At 40.5% G+C, this 21,663-nt stretch overlaps 2 protein-coding genes across 10 annotated transcripts in view; one reads left to right on the top strand and one right to left on the bottom strand.

Moving 5' to 3' along the window:
• Positions 1 to 15,499, top strand: part of caska (calcium/calmodulin-dependent serine protein kinase a) — a 167,024-nt gene extending 151,525 nt beyond the window's left edge. For 2 of the 9 annotated variants that reach the window (XM_053626793.1, XM_053626792.1), the window contains exons 18-26: positions 132 to 200; positions 1,880 to 1,915; positions 5,654 to 5,850; positions 6,017 to 6,132; positions 11,333 to 11,413; positions 11,518 to 11,598; positions 11,807 to 12,009; positions 13,193 to 13,276; positions 14,155 to 15,498. In XM_053626793.1, the coding sequence (XP_053482768.1) occupies positions 132 to 200; positions 1,880 to 1,915; positions 5,654 to 5,850; positions 6,017 to 6,132; positions 11,333 to 11,413; positions 11,518 to 11,598; positions 11,807 to 12,009; positions 13,193 to 13,276; positions 14,155 to 14,331 (1,044 nt within the window). In that variant the 3' untranslated portion in view covers positions 14,332 to 15,498. Of the gene's footprint in view, positions 1 to 131; positions 201 to 1,879; positions 1,916 to 5,653; positions 5,851 to 6,016; positions 6,133 to 11,332; positions 11,414 to 11,517; positions 11,599 to 11,806; positions 12,010 to 13,192; positions 13,277 to 14,154 lie in introns of all 9 variants that reach the window. The other 7 variants (XM_053626800.1, XM_053626795.1, XM_053626796.1 and 4 more) reach the window with 7 other exon arrangements.
• A 431-nt stretch (positions 15,500 to 15,930) lies between these two features.
• nyx (nyctalopin) lies at positions 15,931 to 19,481 on the bottom strand. Its single transcript, XM_053626810.1, has one exon. The coding sequence runs from the start codon at positions 19,059 to 19,061 to the stop codon at positions 17,712 to 17,714; it is 1,350 nt and encodes a 449-aa protein (XP_053482785.1). The 5' UTR covers positions 19,062 to 19,481; the 3' UTR covers positions 15,931 to 17,711.
• Positions 19,482 to 21,663: the final 2,182 nt, after the last annotated feature.

The raw sequence follows: 21,663 nt of genomic DNA, 5'->3' as shown, positions 1-21,663 counted from the left end.
TGGAAAAACTTGCAGTGTGGTATTGCCCAACATGATGCCCCCCAACCCCCTTTCTTGCTGTAGCAGAGGCAACTGTCCAGGTTTCTCTGCTGTCTCTCTGCTGTATCACTGACCTGTGTATCTTATTACAGAAAGAGTCCCCTACCACCTCCAGACAGTCCCCTGCTAATGGCCATTCCAGCGTTAACAGTTCTATCTTGGTAAGGACCCCACAGTCATCTCAAATGACCGACCTCCCCCTACCCCCAACCCCTACCTTCCAGGAGATCTCCCTTAATGTTGTCCTTGATTATCTTTTTCTTTTCCTCTTTTTTTAAAAAAAAACTTTATTCCCTCAGGAATGTTTTATCATGACAGTACTTAATTTCACATTGTCACTTTTTTATATTTAATAATAGTTTTAAGAAAATGTTTAATGCCTATTTAAAAGCCTTCCCTGTCAGAAAATATTATTACACACAATGATTAAAGGATGATCACAGTGTTTAGTTTCCGTTATCTCAGTTCACAAATTGGTGTGCTGTGTGCTGCTGTAATTTGTACACCTGACCGTCTGTGTACACAGTGTGTGTGTGTGTGGAGTTTTAATCTCTCACCAACAAACTTGTGAAACTTAAAGGCTTTTCCACTGCACAGTGCAGAAACAGATCCATAGTCCCACACTGTGTCATTATATACATTATCCAAATGACCCATGCTATAACTAGGTAACCCTTCTTGGTTGGATACTACATGTACCCAACAGGGCCGTATGCTTGGAGCTAGAAATAGTGCAGACCGCTGATTGGTCAAATACAATTGACACAGAATGGGCGAGAGTCAGACTGTATCCTAAATCCCATCTAATAAATAGTATGTTTAAATAGTACACCACTGTTTATTACTTTATATAATGGCATACTTTCAGTTCAGTTAAATTTGACATAGCACCTTTAACAATAGACATCGTCACAAAGCAGCAGAAATCCTCTTCTGGGTGACACTAGTTAATTAGTCCTTCACAGCTGTATATTATATGGTCAAACAGTACTAAATATGCTGCAAGTATGAGCATCATAGTCTTTCAGCAGCAGTTCTTCACTACAAGCCTACAGTATCCGGATGAGATAATCCACTAACTAAAGGGTGAGTCTTTATTTATAAAGGTATACTGTTTTGAGAAGAGTATTCTTTACAGTATCCTTGTGGGACCAATCCACATAGTGTCCATCTGACAACTTTCCTTAAGCTCCTACTATTTTCGCAGGTACCGTTATACCGTGATAGGGAACAGATCAGACACAGATACTCAACCAGGCTCCAGGTAGCTCTGGATTCAGATAATTAAATTTACCACCCTCTCCAGTGGAAAAGTGACTTTACAGACTTGGGAACACCAGGTATTTTCCACAATAGCCAGACATCTTCAACGAACCTATGATATATGTCAGTGAGAGCAGTAATGCAGTGTAATACAGTAATTTAGCATGTCTGTCAAAGAGCCCCTAACCCCTTATAAACACTGAGCGAGCATGTGTGCCCTTGGATCAATCCCGTGGGAAGTGACTTGGTTTGGGAATCCATCACTCCTGTAGAGATCCTGCCATTGGTGGCTCGGGGAATGAAAGACTCATCTCTGGTAAACAGATGCTTGGACAGAGTGTGATGCTTGCCTGCTCTCTGCTTCCGTTTGCTTTGCTGTTCTGAGACTTACCCTCAACATCAAACCATGTTCTTTAAATACATTAAGAAAAGGATGTTAGAGGTATACACTCTATCAGTTTGGGATAACGATAAATCATAGGTTATACTTGCTGTGTTTTGGTGTGTTTTTATTGTATTGTCACTGTATATTTGGGTTTTTTGGCCTTTCTTTCACTGCTGGGTTTTATTTTTACAGGACCTGCCATCAACCATCCAGCCAAAAGCACGCCAGGTGATTAGAGGATCCCTTACGTGTGTGTGTGTGTGTGTGTGAGAGAGAGAGAGAGAGAGAATTGTCAGGACTATTTAGGAAAGGCAGAAAATAACATGGTGATGCTATACCGTACTCAGACACTTTGTTTTTTGTTTTTTATTTTATCATCAGTATATTGCTAAAGCTACATTTCCACCGTTAATTGTATATGACGGAACCTGTAGTGTTATCCAACCACTTGAGGTACTATAGCCATGATATCTCTAATTCAGGAAGCAGGATAAATGCACTATATGGCCAAGTTTGTGGACACCTGACCATCACACTCACATGTGGGTCTTCCCCAAACTGTTGCCACGAAGTTGGAAGCACACAATTGAATAGGATGTATTTGTATTTCACTGTTTTTCTCTGTCCTTCTTGATCGTTTTAGTTCCGTTAGTGTCCGTGAATTTCTAAGAAGAGATCACCTCGCATTGGAGGGAGAAAATATGTTTGACTAGTGCTACATGCAGTATTTATTTTCACAGTGCACATATCAGTGACCCTCCCCCAGATATTAAACACTTCCTGAATCATGAAATGGATAGAAAAAAATAGTTGCTTTTGGTAGAGGCACTCTGCCATATACTTGGTCTGGGTGGTAAAGCCTCAACTACACACACTAACCTGGAAAGCATCTTCAGGTGGAGAAAGAAAAAAAAATCATTAAGAAAAGCTAGATCCCACAGGTTGATTAAATAAGGCATTATAATAGCAGCTATGGGTATAAAACATTATTTTATGTTCACATATGCACAAGATCATCAACTTTTAATTATCGAGAAATAATAACTCATTGTATCATTGCCAGCTCCTTAAAAATCTAATGTTAAATGGTCATAAGTTAATAATGTAAATGATTTCATTGTTTATGTTCAAACTGCTAATCATTTGCAGTTATTATCTTCTCAGCCTTTAACTGACCGTGTGATGTAAACATCTGTGGAGCTAGACAATACCAGAGGGGAGCGAGTTTCTAGTGGGTTTTAATTATATTCCTGTTAGGACGCAAGCATTTTATTCCTGAGGAATCCCATAAAAACATTTCTTACAGATATCCCCCTTATAAACTAATCCAATTCAAATAGGGCTAAAGACCATGTAAAGACATCATGCTTTTTTCTTCTTTTTTTTCAAAATTGAAAAGGTAAAACCATTCATTGTTATTACTGAGGTTAAGGTTAGGGGTTTTTTTGGCATTCCTGGACATCCTAATAACAGGATAAAGGAGTTTATAATCAACAAACTAAAAATACCATACAAAACGAGCCTAGAAGGAAAAACAAATCCCAAAACAAACGACCATGACCCATCACTAGGAAAGTAGAACATTACGAACACAAGGAGGTGAGAGAACTCAGATCAAAAGAGAATGGAATAAATTATCAGTTTTAACAGTTAAGCTTATATTTTAGGTTAGTTGTATAAAATTCTTATTACATATAGTTAGTTACATACATTACATATGCATAATCCTATGTCACAAACAGTGTGTGTGCGCGTGCGTGCGTGTGTGTGTGTGAGAAATAGATTAAGCAGTCGTATTACTAACAAACTAGCTGCCTATTCACCATTTTGCCATTCCCTACTTATCCTGCCTCCACACATAGCAGCTTTAGCAGCTTTTTATGAATACAGTGTTGTTTAAGTCAGTGGACTGACAGCTCAGTAGATAATACTGACCTGAATATATTCTATATGTTTCTAAATTATAATAGTTTGTTGAAGGAAAAAGATTGAGGTTAAGATAAATAATAGTGAATTGCTGTATAATTATAGATTATTCTGGATGTATTATTGTGGACATTTACCCTGCTCCCGTATCAGTATGTCCCCAAATGATTTTCAGCCTCGTTTAAAGATGGTCCTGAAAACCCAAGGTGTGTAATGCACAGTTCCAAACCTAACTTTGCTATGTGCCCTGCCCCCTTCTGGCTGAGAGTGATGTGTGGCCTTTTCTACCACTGTGGCAACATGCAGGGCTCGGTTTCATTTCACAGAGCATGCAAGCACACTCTGACAAAGAATATTACTTAGATTACAAAGAAAAACTTCAGAAATTCCAGAAACTTCAATCATTGTTGATTAACTTCCTTAACCACATATAAATGTAATTGATAACACTGATCCCTTTGTTTTTCATTGCGCTTGAGCATTTTGTTCTCTGAATTAATCCCATGGTGTCCAGTAGATGGCAGTACAGCCTCATCTGTCATGATGTAACTGCGTCACACTTAATCCTTAATATGGATGAAAACACTGACGCTTCACTCTGCCATCATGTTTTGTTCTTCCTGTTAAGTCATCATTCCTCCAGAGATTAGCTGTAACTCCTAACACTTATTTCATCATCCCACTTCCAACACAATAATATTCAGCCCAGTATCTTTATGCTGCATGATGAGTTGAATGCTCTCATGTCCTAGATCTCCAGACCTACAATCAAGGGTAAAATATCAGTCAAGGTAAGACAACCCCAATCTGCTGAACAAATCCCATACTAGATATGAAAATAAAAGTATACTATGTAGTATTATGTATCATCTCACAGAATCAACTCAACCTTAAAAATATGAGGTTAAGGTTTATTTATTATTAAGCAGGGAAGCCCTAATGAGACTAGTGGCCAGTATTCAAAGGAGTCCTTCATATTAACAATTAAAGCTAATAAGAAATTATGTAGTTTTACAGTTTCCCTTCACTGAAACAAAAGGGTACAAAATGTTCCAGTATGTCTTTGTGCACATAGCAAGGTCCATATAGACACGGTCTGCCAGCGTTGGTTGGGAAGTACTCTAACTGGAGCATCAAATGCTCCACCAGACCTCCTTGTCGAACATCAGTGCCTGACTTCACTGTCTCTTGTGGCTGAATGGGCAAACCCCCACAGCCATTTTCCAAAATCTCATGAAATTCTTCCCAGAAGAGTGGAGGTTAACAACAAGTTCAACAAGTGTGATGGTCAGGTGTCCACAAACTTTTGGCCATATAGTATATATTTGGATTTTCTTCAGCATGGCCTTACATATGAAAATGAGGGCATCCACTTACCAACAACAGTTAATTAACACTTTCCTACAAAGGTCTCAAAGATACTGAGACAATCACAATAAAACACTCTCAGTGGTGCTGAGTAAGAAAAAACAGGAGGTTTCAATACAGAAAGTATTATTTTTCTCACTTTCCCACAAGAGTTTTGAATGGGACCTGTGTATGTGATTTGTGATGCAGGTAGACTGAGGTTTTTGTTGGTTGATAGTGCCACACACTACCCTAGCTCAAATCCCATAGTGTTTAACATGGCAACATAGGCCCAGGATTATTTTGTTCCGGAGCTCCCTAGTGACCTAGTGCTGCCTGAGCGTCTCTCCTTCCATTAGCTCATTGCACACACTTACACAAGCTTACTCATGCACATTCATGAAACACATACACTGTCATCTATTCCTTTAGCTAAAACACACACTCCTCTCTCACACTACTTCCCCAGAGCATGAATTTGATCAAGATCCCCCCCTCCTTTCACATTTATTTCCTCTCTTTTGATGACTGTCACTTTCTACTGCCTCTGTAGATACTATAGCTACTGATACTGTAGATACTATACCTGTCTGTTCTTTGATCCATCAGGTTTTTAGCATTATAACTAGTAGTTTGTAGCCCTGATCATCACTCTCTCTCTCTCTCTCTCTCTCTCTCTCTCTCTCTCCCCAGATCTATGTGCGGGCACAGTTTGAGTATGACCCAGCCAAAGATGAGCTCATTCCTTGCAAAGAGGCAGGCATTCGGTTCAGAGTGGGAGACATCATCCAGATCATCAACAAGGATGACCATAACTGGTGGCAGGGCAGGCTGGAGAACACAAAGAATGGCACAGCTGGGCTCATTCCATCCCCAGAGCTGCAAGAGTGGTGAGTTCATCCCTTTTCAAATGGGCCTTCTATATTTTCCTCTCAGAGCTGAGAAACTGTAACAAGCTGGACTCAAATCAGTCCAAGTGTAGGGTAGCTGAAATAAATAACAGACACAAGAAGATGTAAAACAGCCATTTCAGACTCTTTTCTCTTCCTCTTCAAGGCGGGTGGCCTGCATAGCGATGGAGAAAACTAAGCAGGAGCAGCAAGCCAGTTGTACTTGGTTTGGCAAGAAAAAGAAGCAGTACAAAGACAAGTATCTAGCGAAACACAGTGCAGGTAAAATCTGAGCTCTGCAACAGGCCTCTCTACTTCACACTTTACTTGATGTTTAATTATTACTATGCATATGATGCTTAATAACCAAATCAATTAAAATTTTATTGGTCTCACACAACTATGCACGGTACGATATCCAGTGACATAAAAACAGAGTTTACTTACAAGAAAAATATATAAATATAAAAGACGGACGGTAAAGGACTGCAAAGCTAAAATTGCGAAGTCTCATGTTTCAGTTTGGATCCCAGGGCGAATAAAGATGCTTTCCTATTTTACCACAGACTATACAAGGAACTCTGTGGAACATAACATGTCCATTTTGCAGTTATGCGGCGTGTCAGTGTGATATGGGACACTATTCATGCAGGTGCACACACATATATGTCTTGCAACTTATACTGCTCCTCACTTCCTGTCCTGATGTGACTGTGTGTGTATAGACGGGAGTGTAGATGTGCTTCCTCACATGACCCTGAACACTGACCACAGCACTTCCACAAATAGCAAAGACATCCACACATGCACGCAGCCACATAGCACTGTCTGTCTGTCTCTCTCTCTCTTTCTCTCCTCTCTCTCTCTCTCCCCACTGCCTTTGGCACCATAGACAGAATTTACAATAGAGCACACACACACACTTTCAACCTGGATCAGTATTCCAGAGGGCCTAATTTCAGTCTGCCATCATTGTAGCTAATGTGCAGACTAGAGCTTCAACAACTAATCAATAAAATCAATAATAATCGATTATGAAAATCGTTGTCAACGAATCACATTATCGATTAGTTGGTCTGCGCGCAGCACGGGGGAGATTACGTTACTTCTCTTCCGAAAACGCGCTTCGGAGAGTACATACTAAAGTTGTGTCCCAAATGAAGTACTATACACATACACTGTGTACTCTACCATCTAGTGTGTGGATTTTAGAAAGGTAATATCATCTCAAATATATCACTAGCGTGTTTTTTTTACTAACCGGAACTTTAAGCCGCTTCTAGGCAATGGTGCATGACGTCACACACACACTAGCATTAGCAGACACCCAGATTCACGGACAATGGCTTTCTTCAGTTTTCTCTTTCTGCGTTACCTTTTATTCCCAACATGACCTCAGTCACCATCAGGCGGAGGCGAAATCGTCACGTGACTGAAGAAGAAAGTCCTCTAAGGAAGGGAGCATTTTATATTAAACACCGTGGAGATCAAACAGTAGCTGCATTTACACGGACAACAATAATCCACTCTTAACCCGATTAAGACCATACTTTGATTAAGAAACTACCATGTAAACAGCAATTTTTACTTACCTTAATCTAATTAAGGTCATACTCAAATTAAGCTCTAATCGAATTCAGACAGGTGGAGTACTCCTGTTTTAGTCGCATTATGGACGTGTATTACAGACATGTAAACACCTTAATCACATTATGAACGTCGTGTGAGTTTTCACCGCATTTTGCGATAGGACACGATCACACACGGCAGTTCTCAACATTTTACGGCGAACAAGAGAATTCGGCTGCATCCCAAAGCGCATATTTGCCTACTACAGGCCTGTAGTGGGGAAAAATACATGTATATCGGCTAATATATAGACGGTAAGTACGCGGTTCGTGACTCAGCCCATGGCTTCAAGCAATTGTCTATTTGCACGTACAGCATGACAAATAATTAACTGCACTTAAAGCGTCCGTAAAAAAAATTAAATAAAAACACCCAAAACTGTATACGGTACCAGAAAGTTTGCCCCGCCCCATCTGATTAATCAATTAATCGAAAAAATAAGCATTATGATTATTTATAAATTATGAAAATAATCGTTAGTTATGGCCCTAGTGCAAACCTGCACATATGTACACCGTGTGTGTACTTTGCGGACTGTATACGAGGAGATGAGATTGCGGTGTTTTCTAAGGATGGTGATAAGGTGGTAAGGATCAAGTGTCAGGAGCAGTGTAGGAGTGAGGTGTGATTTTAACTTCACATGCATTTTTATTTTGTTCTAAGTGTAATTTTTTTTCCCTACTGGAATAGGATAACATACATCAACCCCCACATATGTTAACGACCGAATCGTCACCAAGACAGCGCAGATTAATGTGACCCTGAGAGGTGTCACTTAAGTCCCCTGAGAGTAAATGTGTTTGTACCAGGTACAAGTATATCTAATAATAAATCCAAGTATTGTAGTTTTAAAACAATAAATAAGGCTTCAACAGTTTTGTTTGTAGGTGCACTCATGCCTCCCTAGCCTCCATAGGGATTTGCAGTGGTAAATACACTATATGGCCATACACTATAAGTTTGTGAACACCTGACCGTCACACGTATATGTGCCTTTTGACCATTCCGTTGCAGATTTAGTCCCTCTTTGCTGTTATAATAACCTCCACTCTTCAGGGAAGGCTTTCCACTAGATGCTGGAAGGTGACTGTGGGGATTTGCCCATTAGTGAGTTTAAGCACTGATGCTGGGTGAGGAGGCCTGGGGCACAGGTGATGTAATAATGTATCCCAAAGGTGTTCAGTGGCGTTGAGGTCAGGACAACAGTGCAGACAACACGAGTTCTTTCACTCCAACCTCGTCTACATGGAGCTCGGTTTGTGCACACGAGCATTTCCATGTTGGAACAGATTTGGGCCCTTTAGTTTCAGTAAATGGAAATAGTAAAGCAGCAGCATACAAAGACATTCATTCTAACTTTGTGGCAACAGTTTGAGGAAGACCGACATATGGGTGTGGTCAGGTGCAAGGTACTTAAGATAAACAAATACTGAATGTGTCTTTTTGACTATAGATCACCAAGTACACGTCTGTCCTTCGGCCTAGAGGTTGAAGATAAGGAATGTCAGCATGCCGGCCACACGCCAACAGTGAAATGGTTTAAAATATCATTATGATGTTATCTATAACCTCAAATAGGACCTGAAAGTCCTAATTTCCCAAAACATCTTTTGCAGAGTGACTCTTACAGTGTAAACGTGTTAAACATGGTGGTAAGTGTCGCAAAATTGTGTCTGACGGCAGCAGTGCAACAGAGTGGGGCTTAGCCGTAATCCTCTCTGAACGCCTTGTCCCACTTTTCTGAATCAACTAAGTCACAGAAGGCCAGTGAGGACAGGAGCTGTCTTTTACTCCCGTTGTTGCTTAATTGCATAAAAAGGATCATGTAGGCTACTTTTTTTTCAGGCTGAGAGTTGTTGCCCTTTGAACACCGAGATGAACACTGTACAGTACCTGCAATTATTATGACCATTCCACTACACTTTTCACGTCTAGCATTAATGGAAATGTCAGGACCTTCTAACATGCACTGCTTTCTTAATCCAGGTCATTTAAACCCCTGAAAGTCAGTATGACACATCTCGCTGTACTGAGAATGAGAAACCTGTTTACGTTACACTCATGTACAACGGATGTCTCGGCATCACCAAAGAAAAAAACACCAAAATGTTTTTATGTGAATGTATCCAACATTCTAACCCTGAAATAAATGAAGAAACCACACAGCCCTCTTACTCCAACTATTACAAAGTTACTGACACTGGAGACTCCTTCCTAAAAAAGCATTACTATATAAACAATTAGCCAAATTTATTCACTGCATCTGCCATACAATTCCCTGCGAGCGAGTTGTTCTTATAGAAATGATGACGTATTAGAACAAACATTAATACAAACTGTACCTTGCAGCCAAGGTTACTTGATAAAAAAATAATCATGAGTACTTGTACCAAAATACAGGTTTCATATGGACTGTTTATTGACACCCCAACAATTGCCCTTAGGTTTTCTTTATCAGTGAGCTTGAGTCAATGGTATTTCATTCTTTTCTCAGTAATGTGAATGAACATATGCTACAGATATGCTAGTGGAGATTAGGTTGAAAAATGAAATGTACCTTTTAAAGTTTAGTCAGAGGTTCTCAACGAAATGGGAGAGTTGTGTAGTGATGGTTCACAGAGAACTAACGTGTCAAGTTGCCCTGTCGATACTAACGCATGCTAAAACGAAGCTTAGTTCTGCGTTATCGATCATGCGTTACTGTAAGTGTCAGACGCATGTTGCATCACTGATGAGATTCAATGTAAACCTCTACAGTGTGTTTGAACACAGCTTATAGACAGCGCTTTCCCCGCTGTGTGGATGGTCATGGTGTTAAGTCTTTTATGTTGTTCTCTGTGTAAAGTCAGCACTTTGACTAAGTGTCGTTGTTCTCTCTGTTCACTAATGCTCTGTATCTGAGCCGTAACTCATACACCCTCCCCTGTCCATTTTTCATGCTGTCTCTTTACCAATGGCATCTGTGCATGTAAGTAATACGGAGTGACTGCTGTTGCACTTTACTTTCTCTTAGCTTTCCTGTGGGCTTGTAGCAAGCTTGGTTTAATTACTTTGTAGAATGAACAGAGAAGTCTCTGAAACCAGGCCCTGTGTGTGTGTTCATGCATGTATATGCTTTTTTTATTTTTAATTTTACTGTTTTATTTTGACATATGTTACATCCCGTTGCTATTCAGTTGTGCATTAACCCTAAAAAAGGTCATTGTGCTTGTCACAACATGGTATAGTACCCCTCAGACTCTCCCAAACATGCAGAGCAAACACTCACTCACTCACTCTCTCTCACACGCGCACACTTTCCAGCTCATGTAAAAATGAACATGTATCATTTAAGCTATTTGGAGAGTAAGCAATGAGGTTGCTGAGATCTCATTTTACATGGCAGCTACACAGATGGCCAGCTCTGGTTACACACAGTCCAACACCTCTCTCTCCCTGCACCCTGACTCATTATAGAACAGCTCTGCAGGCACCTCAGTTGGCACACACTTTTCATGTTCCTCAGATTTGACCCCCATTGAATTTCATCGTTGATGCTGTTTTTGCTATCTTGCCAATATTAGCATAGCAGAGCAAGAAGCCTTACTTTCCCTACATTTATAGCTATCCCCTTGGACATAACCCTTCTGTCTGTGCTATGTAGCCAGCCCTTACACTGAGTCCTGCCCTGCTTCTCACTGACACTCAGCTCGAGGAGGAAAGCACAAGGCTGCCCTCCACATCCATCAGCCATCGTTCCATTAAACAAAAGCATGACTAGTTCATCTTACAAGGCCAGTAACTGTGCATGAGATTATGAGGTTTCAAAGTCTCAAGGCTTTGACTAATATTTTTCCTTCTCTTTTTATTTCAGTGTTCGATCAACTAGATCTTGTCACATACGAAGAAGTTGTGAAGTTACCAGCTTTCAAAAGGAAAACACTAGTGTTATTAGGTATGGAAGTACAATATGTCTCGAGTAGGGGCTGTGTTATTCCTAAAGACACGGATGCAATGCAGGTCTTGACAGATTTCCTATTTGCTCTTCATCATGTGTAGGAGCTCACGGTGTTGGCAGAAGACACATCAAGAACACACTCATCACTAAACACCCCGACAGATTTGCTTACCCCATTCCACGTAAGACACCCAAGCCAAATTACTGTTACTGCATTCGGTATTGTTATTAAATTCGGCATTGTTACTACATGGAGTATTACTACAACATTGCATTTTGTTTGGTACTACATTCAATATTATTACATTCGGTTTTGATATTCTGTTCGGTAATGTTACTACACTCTGTACCGTTATTACATTTGATGTCCAAAACTGTCCCTACCTGCAGACACAACCAGACCTCCTAAAAAAGATGAGGAGAATGGCAAAAACTATTACTTTGTATCACATGACCAAATGATGCAGGACATCGCCAACAATGATTACCTGGAGTACGGCAGCCACGAGGACGCCATGTACGGCACACGGCTAGAGACGATACGCAAAATCCACGAGCAGGGCCTCATATCTATACTTGATGTCGAGCCACAGGTAACTCCCATTGCCACTACAGTTGTGCCCAAAAGTTTGCATACCCCTTGCAGAATCTGCTAACTCTTAATACTGTTAACAAAATAAGATTTATCATAGAAATCCCATGTTGTTGTTTATTTGGTTCTGTCCTGAATAAGCTATTTCACATAACAGATGTTTACATGTAGTCCACAAGATAAGATAGCAGTTGCATTTATAAAAAATGACTCCGTTCAAAAGTTTACATACTCTTGATTATTAATACTGTGTGTTGTTACCTGGATGATCCACGACTGGTTTTTATGCTTTGTGATAGTTGTTCGAGTCCCTTGTTTGTCCTGAGCAGTTAAACTGCCCACTGTTCTTCAGAAAAATCCTCCAGGTCCTGCACATTCTTTGCTTTTCCAGCATGTCCTGCATATGAACAGGATGATTGGTGTAAATTGTAGGTATTTTGTCTTCTGGGAGACATGTAACTATGTTATTTAGTGTCTGAAGAGCAGTACTAAATTGGAAAAAAATTATCTTTAAACAAATTAAAAGCAATTTACACTGATCATCCTGTTCAAAGATTTACACCCCCCTGGATCTTAATGTATCGTGTTGCCTTCTTGAGAATCAGTGAATGTTTGGACCTTATATAATAGTTGTGTACGAGCCCCTCAGTTGTCCTTAGTGTGAAATGGTGGACCTCAACATCATCACCACTGTTGGAAAGGGGTCAAATATGCAGAAGAAGCTGGAAAAGCAAAGAATGTGCAGGACTTGGAGGATTTTTCTGAACAGTGGGCAGTTTAACTGCTCAGGACAAACAAGGGACTCATGAATAACCATCACAAAGCATAAACACAGTTGTGGATCTTCCAGGTAATGACACACAGTATTAAAAATCAAGGGCATGTAAACTTTTGAATGGGGTAATTTTTTATAAATTCAGCTGTTATCTTGTTTTGTGGACTATATGTAAACATCTGTTATGTGAAATAGCTTCTTCAGGACAGAACTAAATAAATAAACAACATTGGATTTTTATGATCAATCTTATTTTCTTAACAGTATTAAGAGTTAGAACATTCTGCAAGGCACATCTCTACATTAGTTCCTTTATTCCATGTAGTCCTTTATAGTATTAAAGCTGGCTTTGTCAAATCCACCACTAGCCACAGGATGTTTGAAGGGACTTGTGCGTGTTTATTTGCAGGCGCTGAAGGTCTTGCGAACAGCGGAGTTCGCTCCTTACGTTGTTTTTATTGCTGCACCAACCATCACTCCAGGCATGAATGAGGTGAAATACAATATTTCTTTCTTTCTCTCTCTCTCTCTTTCATCAGATTTATAAACAGAGGCAGACGCCTGTGTGTTTATCCTAAACTCCACAGTAAACATTGTAGTCTTTTTTTGAGGGGGTTTTCTGTTTTTCTTTCTGTTTCTGTCACATCTGCCTTTCCTTTTGCATGTGACCTACGGCTTGCATTTGATTTATTTTGCATTAATTTACTCTGCACTCAGCTTCCCAAGTGGTGCAGGAAGTTGCCTGTGAGTATGACATGGCTAGTAGGAGTAGCCTGCTTCTACTGTAGTTCTCCTTAAAATCCCCCTTATATTTACACTCTGTCAAATATCTCATTGCTTCCCGTACTCCGAATCCTGAGTCAGATACAGTTGAGTGCAAAGGCTTGCATCACCGTGGTTTCTCCGCCCACAAAAAAACAGAATAAAACAATGTGATGATCAGTGTGTGACGTACGACAAGTTTCATATGTCCACACTTGTATCCGATTCGGAAACATTATAACATGCACTGTTTGACTATTTGTTTAGGATAATGAAACATCTGTGATTCCTCACGTTAAATATAAATAAATATCGGCATCATCTTTTCAACGTAAAAGGGTGTGCAAACTTTTGAACTTAACTGTAATCACCAGTATTTCATGATTCTCCAATGCAATGAACTGTTATGTGTTCTATATGATATCTCCAAAGTTTTATATTATTCTTCAGATTTTAATCATGGTCAAAATTCACATCAGCAACAGGACTGTGATGGATTATTTGATGAGTGATGGAGGGAAAAAAAAACAAGTTTGCATGTCTGTAATTTCCCCTCAAGGTTTCTTTTTTCCTTCCTCTCTGGCTCACTTGCTGTTTCTCACTCCACAGGACGAATCGCTCCTGCGGCTGCAGAAGGAGTCGGAGATCCTCCAGAAGACCTACGCACACTACTTTGACCAGACCATCATCAACAACGAGATTGATGAGACGATCCAGCACCTGGAGGAGGCTATAGACCTGGTGTGCACTACAGCACAGTGGGTTCCTGTGTCCTGGGTCTACTAGAACACCATTAACTCTGAAAGCCCGGCTCTCTGTGATGCATCTTTGCAAAAAAAAAAAAAATTTAGATAAAAAATAAATATGTGCGTAAGTAAATGATTAAGAAGGAAAGAAAAAACATCACCATTCCCTGGAGAAAGGATCCACCTCTGATTTGTGTGATGCGCAGTGCACATGACCTGCAGACAAATCCAATCTCAGCCCTTCAGACTACATAGATGTAGTGTTGTATAAAACAGAATAATACAGTTGTGAATATTGACACATCCTTATTGAAGAGATGCAGCATTTTGTAGAGTTTTGATTTAAAGAGACAGTATCTTAAATGTTCAAAGTTTATTTTCTGCTCACAGAGAGGAACAGCAGACATGTTTCAGCAACGCGTCAACAATTATCCATTCAGAGCCTCTATATATATATATATATATATACACATATATATCTCCATCAGCCATTATAAAAACACCCCTTGCTGGAACCCCATTCATTTTCCTTATGTATCTCACTCTGCTGTCGTAACCACTTCCAGATACTGTCTCTTTAAACAAGTCCATACCTCTGAGAGCTGAGTTCTCATGCATGTGAACATTCAGAGACTTGCATTATCAGTGTTAGCAGTGTGACGCTACTGTTATCCACAGCACATTCCATACGTCTGGACAAATTCAGACCAAGTGAAGACCAGTGGAGTATGAAGATGAAAAAAAAGACCTATGCACATCTTTGGGCACATCGGGACATTTCGGACAACTTTCTAACAAATTCTTACCAGCTGTGTAGTGAGATGTGTTCATGTCTCAATTTAATTTTTGTTGTAAAAAAAAAAAAAAAAAAAATCCTAGAGATAAAAAAAAGACAAAAAACACAAATCTATAGTGGTTTCACCATTACAGAAATGTGTCATCAGAGAATATTAATGTTTTCATGAAGCTGAATCAAAACGGGAAACAGATTTTTATTCAGTGTAACTGTTTGACAGAAGTGCGCACACACACAGACACATTTTGCAAAATGAACTGTGTTGCACAAAAAAAAAAATCTAAATGATTCTGTATATGACAAACTGTTTACTTCAGACTGCCCTGTGTAAATTCCTCTGCTGATGACTGAGCAACTCTTCAGTATGAACCATTTTTTAAATATATTTCCTTTTCTGTGGTGAAGTCCAGTGTCGTCTGCTCTGTGTTACGCTCCTGGCTCTGCTCTCGCGTCTGGCTGCTCTGTGTGAGTTGGCAGAGATGTAGTGGATGGAAACATTTCTCCTCTCTTGGGCGCCTCAGTGGCTCTTTTTTATGTATTTTTCCTACAGCTGTAGGAGGTCACATCCTGTCTGGCCATCTGAGCATGAAGGCAAGTGTGATAAATGCCCAGGTGTGTGTGTGAATGAGGGAGTCTGAAATGCATGCAAGTACTGTCTGTCAAGAGATTGTGTGTGTGTGTGTGTGTTTAGATAATGTGAGAGCAGGAGTCACCAAGAGGCAAATATGTATTTGATCACTTAATTGTGTATGTACAGCTAACTGCTAGATTCATGCAGCTGTCTGTCATTGGCATGTGAGGAGCAGCAACAGATAATGTAAGTTCAGACCACACATACTGTATGCTCTCGTTACAAGTACATCTGAGACAAGTATAGGTGTTACTTTCCAGCTGTAGACATATCATCTGTTAATTAATCACACAAGCTTCTCTGAACTAGATCAGTTCTGTAAATTAGAGAAGGCAACTCATCCTGTTGTCATTCTTATCCTGTCACATCAGCATATGCTGAGTACTTCCGCTAGATAAACTCATCACAGCTGAGTTCTCTGGGCTGGAGGTGTGCATGGGACTGTTTATAATGTCACGCCCGTCTGCATGTGAAGGAATTCTGCCAATTCCCACGCACGCTCAGTTTTCCCCGTTTTCCCCAATTTGGTCTCCTGCCAATTGCCACCCACTATCCAGCTCTCCCCTTTCATACGACAGCCACCAAGGTTCAAGGGAAGACGCGTGAAACCAGCCAACCGCATCTTTTCAAACTGCTGTTCATTCTGCATCACAGAGCAGTGGAACACACTCTGATGAATCTGCTATCTGCCCTGTTCTGCATACATGATCTCACAGATGCCCACAATTGTCTAGATTTCAGAGAGGTTTTTTGTTGACCCACCGGACAAACCCAGTGCTGATGCGCACCTCGGCTTTGACTGTTTCTGAAACAGCTATCTGAAACCTAATTCAGGGGTTCAAGCTCTCATACTACATTACTCTCGTTCTCGCACTCTAAGCTGGAACAAATACAAACCATAATTAATAATGACACTGCCCGAGCCAGTTCAGCTGTTTTATATTTACCTGCACTTCTGCTTCCAGTTAACTGATTGTGAGTGCCTTGCCCTTTAAATGTTTTTCTAATTAATTCAGAGCAAAGTTCATGGTATAAAAGCACTGCAGTGTGACCTGCGTATCAATCCAAATCTGCATCCCATACCCCACACCACTGAGCTGCAGATTAACTCAAATTCACATTGCTAGGTTTAGACCAGAAACACTGTGCTGAAGCATGTGTTTAACAGTTTCAAGATGTTAATCAAGTAAATAAGCAAAAAAGAAATGATCATTTACTATGATCTGAGCATCAGAAAGCAGGGATAAAGCTATTCACTTGGTTTGAATACAGAGCAGCTTAGAGAGCGGAGTGCCGTTAAGCCTTGCATTAAAATGCATAAATATGAATACTAGAAAAATCTACATTCACCCAGATGAAAGAAACAGGATTCAGCGTGTAATGCTGCCTGATAAACTGACTGATAAGGAAGTGAGCTTAAAGAAATACTACCTGCTCACATATTATATCGATTAATACAACGCAGCAAAAAGTGACTCATGTTCAATTTGTAGTGTTGAACTGAATGTCCTCAATAATACTGTAGCTCATAAATATAATTAATGAGGTGAACATCGATGCTTATGCAAATATAGTTGTTTTATGGGTCACAGGTTTTACTGTTACACCAACCATTAGCTATAGGTTTCCTAAAACAGCATCATTAAATGGCCCCAGAACATTTCAAATGGATCAGATACTGTATACCGAGTTCACTCAATGTCATTTAACACATTTATACTATGATGTTTTTCATTATGAAAATGTACAGCAGCCAGTCCTCAGTCCTCATCTCTGTGTGCCGGTTTTAAAATGCTACCAGATCTCCAAGAAAAAAAAATTCTACTCGTGTAGCTGATGGATTTTCCTTCCTTTTCACACAATCCTCCTCTGAAGGAAGGATTAATCTCTCATCTGCAAAACTTTCCATCCAAACACATTCTTGGCAAATGTCTTCCTCCAGAGCTGAGCCAGGCCTTCATTAAGCATTAGGAAGGTCTAATAGGCAGCCTGTCTAAGCTTGGATGTGGGGCAGCAGTAATAGCAGGACTAAACCAACACTAGAAGGCCTGTGAGCAGCTGAGACCTGACCTTCTGCTGGTTCCAGCACTGTCCCGTTCCTCTGGCCTTCAGTAAAGTTCCTCTCCACCTCCCTGAATTCCTGATTCATCAGTGTGGAGATCAGGCTGTTGAACTTGCGCTGCATTGTGCTGTAATCTGGAACAGCTGTGGTTAGGTTAAACTCTGCTGGGTCAATGCAAGTTCCGTTCACATGTGCATACAGCACCTTGCTCAGATCCAGACCAGCTACTGAAGGAGGGGAAGCACATGGGATATCCCTCACCAGCTTATAGTTCTCCATCCACTTCTTCAGCCATGCCAGCTCACAGCTGCACTCCCAGGGATTGCGGAACAAATAAAGATGCCCGATGAAGTAGATGGGCTGGAAGATGGAGAAAGGCAGAGACGTCAGTTTGTTGCTGTTGAGATGCAGTGTCATGAGGCTGGTCAGATTCTCAAAGGCACCCTTGTCAATAAATGACAGCCAGTTCCGGTCCAAGTAGAGTACCTCCAGTTCCACCAGGTCCCCAAACCAGGTGTTGGAGATATTGGTTAGAAGGTTACCACCCAGATTTAACATCTTTAGATTGCAGAGGCCTTTGAAAGATCTCCTTGGCAAGTCAACCAACAGATTGTCATTAAGGTAAAGGTTCTGTAGTTGTCTTAGGTCCTTAAAGGCTTCATCATGGATGACACTGATACGATTCTCCTGTAGGTTCAGATACTTGAGGTTGCATAGTCCGAGCAGAGTGTTGTAGGCTACGGCTTCGATCTTATTGCGCTCCAAGTAAACATGCGTCAGGTTCTCCATTCCTCGTATAGCGCTTGGGATGCGTCTGAAATTGTTCTGGAAGCAGAATAGCTCTCTGAGGGAGGTCTGTTCCAGGAAGATGCGGTCAGGCAAGTTGAAGAGGTTACAGCCAGAAAGGTCCAAGCGCAAAAGGCGTTTGAGGGAGGTGAAGGTCCGTGTGTGAAGATAGCGGATGTACTCGTTGTGGGCCATCGTGAGCTCCAGCAGGTTGGGAAGCCCTCTGAAAGCTCCTGGTGTGATGAAGGAGATGTTATTGTGATCCAGGAAGAGGGACTTAAGCACGGGAAGTGTTCCAAAAGCTCGTTCTGACAGAAATTTGAGGCTGTTCTTCTCCAGGTTGATGGTGGAGGCATCGCAGGGGAACTCTCTGGGCAGCTCAGCCATGTTGACACGGTCACAGAGCACAGTGCAGCTCTTCTCCTGAGTGCACATGCAGCTGGGGGGACAGGAACTAGAGCAGGCCCAGAGAGTCATGCCATGAGGTAGGACCATGACCCACACTGAGGAGGGAAAAAAAAAAACTATTTATTTTTAAAGTGCTCTGGACGAATGAAAATATTCTTTATAGGAAAGTATATTAAGTCACAAAAACGAGATCTACTGTTCTAGCACATTATGACAGGAGCTGAATTATAGAAAGACTCTACATAAAGGGCCGGGCCATCAAAACGGATTCGGTGAACCTTGGAGGGGATGGAACACCATTTTCCCCAAAGATATTCATTTAATTGGTGTTTCACGATAGTAGTGAGGAGCCTAACTGTCTAACATGTGGACATGCAACATTTTTATACTCATCAAACCATTGAGTGAGCCCTCAGTTCCTGTAGATGGGGGTGGGGTCATCCTGGAAGAGACCACTCCCACCAGGATAGAGCTGTTTCATCATCGGAGAAGTGATCATTCAGAAAAACTTTGTATTGATTTGCAGTGACGTTTCCTTCTAAGAGGACGAGTGGACACAAACCACAGTGCTACCAGTCTCTCCTTTAATTTGTCTTCTGTCTGTATTAAACACTGTGTATGATAAAGTAATGAAGTTGCTTTCAAGTTTGATAAATCTCTCGCTTCAGTTTGATCTCTTGCATCTAACTTTTGCTTTGATATTTTTTTATCACATACATCTCATACATGCAAACTAACTGATTGAAGACGAGAGCAATGCACGAAACAGTCCTATCTGCTGGCTCAAATATCGAGAAGCATTTATGATCATTATGAGCAGAAATGAAAGCCCCGATCAGATGGAACGACCACTTCATAAACGAGTTCTGCTTTTCCCCTCGACAGGCCTGGGAGGATTAAAGTGTGAAGGAGAACGCACGCAGGAGCATGAGGAATTATTTCATGTTAGAGTCACATGTGGAGGACACTGGGTTCCTTTCTTCAGGTTCTTATCCTGCAGGTATTCTTCACAGTGATAGTCATTATAATACTACGAAAGGACAGATGTTAGATTACAGATGTACAATTGTCTGTTCTCTGAAACTGCCATTCAAGCCATGTGATTTTAGACAGAAACTTTGAAACAGAAGATCAGCCGAACTTATGTAATGGAACATTAGATACTTATTGTTGAATTATTTTACACAGCTGTATACACAGAGTTGCCGGTGAGGTATTCGGCAAGTAACTCTGAATAAAAGGATTAACTGTTCCTTACCTATAAAGAACAACATTGCTGAAGCATTTCAGCTGGGGCATGTCAAGAGGAAAAATGTCTGAAATGCAATATGGGAAGAAAATGTTTAGTAATATTTTGAGAAAGTAATGCATTTCGTCTTAGGATGACAAAATGAAATCTGATCACTCCACTTCATCGCAAAGATTTCTAATCATGTCCTAATCAAGAAATCTGCAAAAATATAAACAAGTAAACAGCTTACCTGCTTAATGACAACACACAGAAGTGAGTGAACATTAATTTAAAACATTTCCATGCAGCTCGTACATGTCGTCCTCTCAGCAGTGTTTCTGAGTGAACATCCGAACTGATTTAATGCCATCCTGAATATGTGTGTGTGTGGTCACAAACAGCAGTACTTCATTTCCAAGTCAATCACTTAATGGCAGAATAATCCTCTAGATGGCTGTGGGATTAGAGCAGTGTAACGCAGTGATCTGAGATCAGCGACGTTTCACTGCAGGCCTGCTTGATGCGAGTAGAGTCAGAAATCTTCCACCAGCCAGCAGGCAAACTTTTCAGGAACCCTTTATCTCTGCTGTTAATTAGGTTAACCGTGGGCCTGGTCACTGGCCTCAACATGATTAGAGGTTTAGGGGATATTGGCACGAACTTGATAAACAGCCAACAGAACATCTCATGTCATAAAAAGCAGAATGTAGTGCAGGGTTCTGATTGTGGAAATAATCCGGCTGTCAGTGTGGAAACTGTTTTACTATACTCATGCAAAACGGCAATAGGGTTATTGCCTCTACCAGTCAACATAAACTACCTCCCTACACTGTAGAGCTGTGCACAGGACTCATTATTAATCCTAATCCCACACATGGTTGTGTTTGTATCTGTCCATGATATTTCCTAATAAACTCAGTGTTTAATACAGCGTTAAAGGGATAGTTCACCCAAAAATGACAATTCTATCCTCAATTATACTTTATTTCATCAATAAAGACTTCATTTGAGCTTTTCATGTCACATTCATATCGCTTGATAAAACTGGGATTAAAGCACTGGAGTCACATGGATTATTTTTTTACGATGCCCAGATGAACATTTGGGTTACTTGGACTGTAAATGGTGGGACAGAAAATGTCTTCTTTTGTGTTCCGAAGATGAACAAAAGTCTTATGGGTTTGGAACGACATGAGGCTGAGTAAATGATGACAATTTTCATTTGTAGATGAACTATCACTTTAACTCCATCACTGAGCGTGTAGCTCTCCATCGCACTGGATTTAGAATGAAAGATCAAAATAGCTTTTTTTTTTTTTTTTTGTTTTTTAAACAGGCACTTCAGATTATTAATAACAAGCAGGTATATAATTTCACACGCTGGTGTTTTCTTACGAAGTGACAAATATAGTTTTAGGTACATTTTATCCTTGAAATAAAATGAAGACAAGGAATGAG

The sequence above is a fragment of the Ictalurus furcatus genome, chromosome 6, assembly GCF_023375685.1.
Source record: "Ictalurus furcatus strain D&B chromosome 6, Billie_1.0, whole genome shotgun sequence".
Taxonomy (NCBI): Eukaryota; Metazoa; Chordata; class Actinopteri; order Siluriformes; family Ictaluridae; genus Ictalurus; species Ictalurus furcatus.
The sequence above is the reverse complement of the archived record's forward strand: the minus strand, read 5'-3'. Positions and strand labels throughout refer to the sequence as shown.

What these genes read in the sequence shown, in the direction of transcription:
- nyx (XM_053626810.1), bottom strand. Translation starts at nt 19,061, where the DNA reads ATGGTCCTACCTCATGGCATGACTCTCTGGGCCTGCTCTAGTTCCTGT.